The following is a 7,269-nucleotide window of genomic DNA, read 5'->3' on the forward strand; positions in this document are numbered from 1 at the left end:
ACCATCATCTCCGACCACCCTAACCACGGCGCCGACGCCGGCATCAAGGGCTTCGGTCGTACCGTAGCAAACCGTCACCATCTCTTGGATCGCCTCCCATCAAATCCATACGATTCCCATATGCGTCCCGTGACGGTTAACTTAGAACGGATGAGGGCCTCTGGCCCGTACCGTATCCACCCGAAAACGAACCTGATTCTCGCCGGAAAGTTATCTTACACATGTGTAAGTTAGTTACACATGTGTAAGTCTCGCCGGAGATGGTCTCCGTCGCCGGGGGATCATGGTAGTGGTCGGAGATGATCATGGTGGTGGTGGTGGTCGGAGATGGAAGGAAAAGAGTCCATTGATTTTCGTAATTTACACACCACCATCATCTACTACGATATATAAGACTTTTTTGTAAAAACACTAAGACTTTCCGGCGACGGGCCCACTGGAAAATCATGTGTAAGTTACGAAAATCACCCCACTCGAAAACCCGAAAACCCACAAACACCCGAAAATCCGGCATCTGATACAACCCAAACACCCCACTCGAAAACCCACAACGACCACTCTAATCCCTATGATAATCACAAGTCGTCAACTTTGCCGGCGCTTCCATAAAATAATCCTTCTTTACCAATTCCCATTTCCCTTTATCCAACCACGACCCTTTATCGATACCTCCCTCACCCTCCAAACTCTTCTGTTTTCTCACATTCCCGTCCCCAACAGCAACGTCGTCAACCTCCATATCCCGTCCCGGAGTCCCTGGCGACTCCGGCTCACCCCCTTTTAATTAGTGTAGGCCCAGAAATCAGGTCACTTAGAGTTTGGGCTTGGTTTGGGGTTTTGAGAAAAAAAAAAAAAAAAACACAAAAACTCAAATATTATGAAAGTATGAAACCGAATAGGAGTACCAAAAAGTTCTCTAGATAGTTGGACTGGAATTGACGTATACTTAATACGAGTACCAATTAGAGGTCGTTTAAATGATCGATTCCTAGAGTATTGAATGAGACTCTTAATATTTTTCGACCGGACTAGTTGGATCTAAAATCAAAATATATATATATATATACGTTTAGCATAGTAAAATCTAAAAAATTTTAATTTGAACACAATATAGCTTTGAAATGCTAATTTCTAGCATCAATCATTCAAAAATAAACAAATTCTAACAAAATAATTATTAGCTAAACAAGTTTTAACTCCAAATCAAATATTAAACGCATTCAAATACTATCCATATTAAAGCATCCACAATGACAAATTTTACAAAACTTATTTTAGGAGTTTGGAGATAAATATTGTAATTATATCAGCAAGTGTATTTGTGATACCTCAATAAGGAAATGAAGTCCCTTGAGCATAAGCTTATTAGTGGTTGAAATGACATCCCATTCAGAAGATATGATGAAGTGTATACGAAACAACCTTTGGGTCGGGTTTGTCTTGCAAGGTAATAAAAAAAGAAGTGTTTAAGTTAATTGGGGTATTGGTCTGGTGGTCAGGGTGTTTTCTTCTAAAGGGTTTCATCATGGGGGTCATGGGTTTAAATTCTGCCAAAAATTTTTGGAGAGGGAGCTCGAGGTGGACACACTAATTTAAGAGGGTGTTGCTAGTTATTCTACCTTTAAAAGAAATTCGTTAGAAATCTTTTTACAGGTCGAAACACAAGCACTTAAACAATATATAGCTAGCAGCACTTTGTTTAAGGGTTTTTCTATGAACCAGTTATTAGACAAGCGAGTGTTGTTGGTGGTGGTTGATTATTTATAAGAGAGAAAGTATTTGCGTGTTGCGGTGGTGAGATGATAGGGGTGATAGGTCATAGAGTTTAATAGGTCATAGGAGGTGATAGGTCATAGAATGTGATAGCCAAATGCCTTAGCCGTACGGGCTATACCGTTGGATTCAAAAATTCGTCGAAAGTATATCCAATGACATCTCTAATAAAAGATTATGAAATTTTAAGAACACCCATATAACTTTTATAATTTATCGATGTATGGTTTTTGAGATAAAAGATTTTAAATGATTAGAGAAATAAAATGATTTATGGATGAGAAAAAAAATGATTGATTTTGATTTGGGAAGAGAAATGACGAATTTCCGGTTAAAAAATTTGGAGAAAACAAATGCGAAATAGTAGAGATGTATGGATGATGCATGAACCTTTGAAGATTCATGACTACTTTTCAGAAAATATTAGTAACCGAATTAAAATAAGGAAAAAATGACAGATAAATAAACGGCTAGAACTGATTTAATTGATTAGTATATCAAAAAAAAAAAAAAAAAAAAAAAAGATAATGATCATTTAAGGGGAAAAAATGCAAAGGCATTCAATTCTCTCTAGCTATATAAATACCTACACTTGAACCATGCATATATCAGAACAATATAGCATCCCATAAATTATCAAAAATGAGAAACTTGATAACAGTCCCAAGAGGTGTTAAGGAGCCTGAATATGGCAAAATCCTACTATCCAATGTGACCATTACCAGGAAGCGAAACCTCTTCACGAGCCGTAAATGGAGGACTGTTGACATCCAAATGGGAGTAGGCATCTTAAGTATTCATTTGCTTGCACTTTTCGCTCCATTTACGTTCACTTGGGATGCGTTTTGGGCTGCATTTTGGAGCTACTTATTGTGTGGAATTTGCGGCATAACGCTCTCTTATCATCGTAACTTAGCACACCATAGCCTCAAATTGCCCAAGTGGCTCGAGTACACATTCGCTTATCTTGGAGTTCTATCTTTTCAGGTTCTTCTTTTTTTAATTTTCTTTTTAACTCATGCATGTATCATTTGGTTATTAAATACATCCAGTACTGAATGCACCATATATATTTGTATTTTGTATATATACATAGAGGGATCCAATATATTGGGTTAGCATTCATAGATATCACCATCAATACGTTGATACCGAAAAAGATACACACTCTCCCACCTTTGGATTTTGGTTTAGTCATATGGGTTGGCTCTTTGATAGCGGCTACATTCTCGAAAAGGTACGTATTATACGTACTTCCAATGTTCATGTTCTAAGATATAAAAACTTTTAAAGTGAGTTGGCCACCTACACCCTAAAAGGTAGTCACAGACATTCAGAATTGCAGGGTTCCTAGACTGGAAGAAAAATTCCCGGGTTCCCAGCCACTTACCCTTTTTTAAAATATAAAAAACTTTTTGGCTACTACTACTTTTTAGTTAAACTTATCATTAGTATGTGTTTTGCAGTATCAAGAACGAAAAAATGTAGAGGATTTAAAAAAGCAAGTGTTTTATAGGTTCATTAAGAGAACATATATGTTGCATCTACTAGCATTTACGGCGCTTGTTTATGCTATCGGTGGATTTTCTTACCTTGTTTGGGTTGTGGTAAGAATTTGGACAACTGTTTTTCGATCCGCTTTATTCAATGATTTTTCTTGTTCAATATATATAGTAATGCTGTATATATATGAGCTCATATGTAGGGTGTAAGAACCACTTGGGGATATCATGTGACATTTCTAGTGAACTCAGTATGCCACATATGGGGAAACCAAGCTTGGAACACCGGTGATCTCTCAAAGAATAATTGGTAAGTTATATTCATAAAAAGAGTTACATATGAACATATATAATTAGTGTTGATATACATATATATATATATATAGGTGGGTAGCATTGATCACTTTTGGAGAGGGATGGCATAATAATCACCACGCATTTGAGTATTCAGCTCGACATGGGTTGAAATGGTGGCAAATCGACTTATGCTGGTATATGATAAGGTTTCTTGAGGTAGTCGGATTAGCCACCAATGTTAAGTTGCCGACCGAGGCTCACAAATTTAAGAAATCACTTAAGCAGCAAAACATGCTCAAGTGATTCATTTGACATTTGTCATGTATCTTCAAATTCAGAAATTTGGTTGTATTTTTGGTAAATCTTAGACCAGCAGCTCCTCACCAATATTACTTGACCAGCTTGTGCTTAACTCTAAGTTCAGTTCTGCATCAGTTGCAACTTATTTTCATATATGGAGTTTGGTCATATTTTATCATATGTATGATTATCAAAATAAATACTCGTATCAAATTAAAGAAGGAAGGAACTCTTTCAAAATATTTATTTTAGACCAAAAAAACTCAAATACATTAATAGAACATATATATTCGCCTGGAAACCATACTAACTTACACCAACACAATGCCAGCATATCTATGTTTCCCTTCTCTTCAAAATAACCATTTTACCTCCAAGCCTCGCATTTAGCCATTTCTTTAGGGACAATATATTAATGCCAAGCCTATATATGAAACCAAATTAATGTTAATAAACGAATAGTAGGTCCTTTTTTTAAAGTTGTTAAGTGAACCAGGCACTTTGTTCCATATTCTTCGCATGTTTTGTACACAACTTATATCTTAATCTGTAAGGGCCAAGGGACAACTTTATCACCTGCTCGTTATGTTAAATAGTTTGATTATGCATATATAGGGCGGTGACAAAATGGGTGGGACGGGGGGTAACGGGTCAAATGGAGAATTTGAAACGGATTCCAACTCGATTAGGAGAATTTCAATCCCAATCTGAGTTGAGTCACGAACAATTATTTTCTTGAACAACAAACTATCCTACTCCTAATCCTAAATTACACAAATGCCCCACGTATCAAAGTACTCCTAAAATACCCTCACTATAAAACACCCCTATAAATGTTGGAAGTGGAACTCGAACCCAAATGGAATATACCAAGATCTTACCAATGGGTCACCAACTCTATTGACGAATCACGTACGTACAACTGGTTTAGGGATAATGTTATTTGGACTTTTCTATATCAAAGCACAGTAAAACATTAACCGGATAGTTGAAATGCATTTTTTGAAAGGTGCGAATTACCCGTGAATATGGAGAGGTCTAGTATATATTGTCTTAACCGAGTCCGTGCTAAAGAGTCACCTCACAGAATAGATACCCGATTCAAACCCCTCGATGAGAAATCCTATCACCTAAGAGGGAAAAACTCACCCAGGTCCACCATAGGTTAAAATTAAATACCCTGGCTACCTCAAATATGACTAGGGTGGGACTCAAACTGAGACCTACTGTGAGGAAACAACCTCCTTGCCACTAGATCATTTGATGATGGTTGTTGACCTGTAATTTGATGTACTTTGAGCACTACAACCGCTGTTGTAAAACTCATCGAGTAGAGCTGAGTACTCTCCGAGTACTCGCTATAAGGTAGGGTGTCGAGTCGGCCGAGTATTCACCGCATACACCCGAGTACTCCCAACTTGCTTGTCAATTGACCTGGAGCGATTAACGACTTCCGCAACCTTCGCTACAACTATAACCACAACCAAGAGCACCTCATAGTCTGAGTTGACTCATATACAAATGATTTAGGGATATGATATTGCCTTTTGGACTTTTTATTATGTTTAACTGTTTAAGCCACAAGTAATTAAATATAGAGAAAATTATACTTTTTGTCCCTCAAGTTGCAAGATTCACAGTTTTTACCCTTAAGTGAATTAATTATAAAAAAAAAACCTCTAAAGTTGGTCTTTTTTTCACTTTTCACTCCATGACCAAACACCGTCTATTTGGTCCGTTAAATGAGAGACAAATTCGTCATTTCATCATTTTTTTTTTCCACCATTCATTCATCACCAGATCTTCATACTATCATTTTTCACCACCAAATTTCATCATCACATGACAATACAAACAAAAAACAACAAAGAAACATATCCATTTCTGTTCCAAACTAAAACATCAAACACTTTATATCCCAAACTAACTATTCAACTAACTATATAAACATATATATATATATATATATATAGATTATAAATATCTAAACATTCACAAAATTTATACTAACTTAGTTATATAATCATCAACAGAGAAGATTACACCCAAAAAGTTATGTGGTAGTCTATATCATATCTAAATCTTTATCTATATCATCTGATTATGTATGTATTTGTAACAGTAGAAAGGGTTGAGGAGGGGGCTACCACTACTACTGTCGGCATCACCGCCACAAGACCCGGTCAGCCCTTTAGATACGACAACAACCACTGTCGGCATCATCAGAACAGATTTAACCACCGCCAAATCCAACCACCCCTTTAGATCCGACAACTATCATTGTCTGCACCATCACCACGGTATCAACCACGGTCGCCAGATTTGGCCACTGCTTTAGATCTATGTCGCACCATCACCATAGATTCAACCACCCACCACCAGATTAGTCCCATCATAAATGGCCACTACCCTTAACCCTCCTAGCCACCACATCTTTTATTTCATATTTTTTGTGTTTTATTTGAAGTTATTATAAACGTTTTGTTGGTATATGTATCCGGGATATAATTTATAATACATTACAAGCCAAAAATATGTGTGCTTTTTAGGTTATAATTTTTGTGATTAGATATAGAGTTATAATTTATGGTGTTTTGGTGTATGGAGAAATAGATGTAGATATAGATTAGGATATATGTATATGTATGTGTATGTGTGTATAGATTGAATACATAGATATAAATTGGGGTTATTCCAATTTCTTTGTATCATGGAAGACCTGGTGATGAATGAATGATGAAGAAGAAAAGCATAAATGACGAATTTGTCTCTCACTTAATGGACCAAATAGACGGTGTTTGGTTGCGGAGTGAAAAAAAAACCAACTTCAGGGTTTTTTTTGTAATAAATTCACTTAAGGGCAAAAACTGTGAATTTTGCCAAGTTAAAGGACCAAAAGTGTAATTTTCTCCTAAATCTATTCTATTGTGAAAGTATATAGTAAAGTTATACTAGTATTGCGCAGCAGAATTGCATTTGATATTCCTTTGAAGGCTATGAGAGACGATGAGTTGGTACTTGGTAAAACAATTAAATCTATGAAATCAGAGTCACAAAATGCAACAGCAAGTTGGTTAAATATGTCAGGCGGTCGCAGGCAATGGGAAGGATATTTAATCATAGATTTTACAAGTACATGACTTTCAAATTTCTATATTGTTTTTAGTTGGAGTATGACCGAGGATGTGATTGAGAGAATATTATTTTTTGTACCAACCGCCAACCTTTATTTGATAACAAAGCCTAGCTCCATGTTTACTTGTTTGGGAGCATTTATAAGAATCAAACTACTTGATCGTATTACTCGGATTAGACCAGTTGAATTGGATTCTAAAACAAAACTCTAATTAGTATATTTTTCGTGTTATCAACATGCCGCGTCCGTACGTTTCTTTTA

The 7,269-nt window shown here is 36.3% G+C and overlaps 1 protein-coding gene across 1 annotated transcript; it reads left to right on the forward strand.

Moving 5' to 3' along the window:
- Positions 1–2,415: 2,415 nt before the first annotated feature.
- LOC122607048 (palmitoyl-monogalactosyldiacylglycerol delta-7 desaturase, chloroplastic-like) lies at positions 2,416–3,875 on the forward strand. The gene is made up of 5 exons (XM_043779969.1): positions 2,416–2,760; positions 2,870–3,010; positions 3,240–3,380; positions 3,479–3,585; positions 3,662–3,875. The coding sequence occupies exons 1-5, from the start codon at positions 2,416–2,418 to the stop codon at positions 3,873–3,875; spliced, it is 948 nt and encodes a 315-aa protein (XP_043635904.1).
- Positions 3,876–7,269: the final 3,394 nt, after the last annotated feature.

Source organism: Erigeron canadensis, chromosome 7 (genome assembly GCF_010389155.1).
Source record: "Erigeron canadensis isolate Cc75 chromosome 7, C_canadensis_v1, whole genome shotgun sequence".
NCBI lineage: Eukaryota > Viridiplantae > Streptophyta > Magnoliopsida > Asterales > Asteraceae > Erigeron > Erigeron canadensis.

What these genes read in the sequence shown, in the direction of transcription:
- LOC122607048 (XM_043779969.1), top strand. Translation starts at nt 2,416, where the DNA reads ATGAGAAACTTGATAACAGTCCCAAGAGGTGTTAAGGAGCCTGAATAT. An exon ending in GCGGCTACATTCTCGAAAAG is followed by an intron (nt 3,011 to 3,239) that starts GTACGTATTATA and finishes TGTGTTTTGCAG; the next exon opens with TATCAAGAACGAAAAAATGT. An exon ending in GATCTCTCAAAGAATAATTG is followed by an intron (nt 3,586 to 3,661) that starts GTAAGTTATATT and finishes ATATATATATAG; the next exon opens with GTGGGTAGCATTGATCACTT.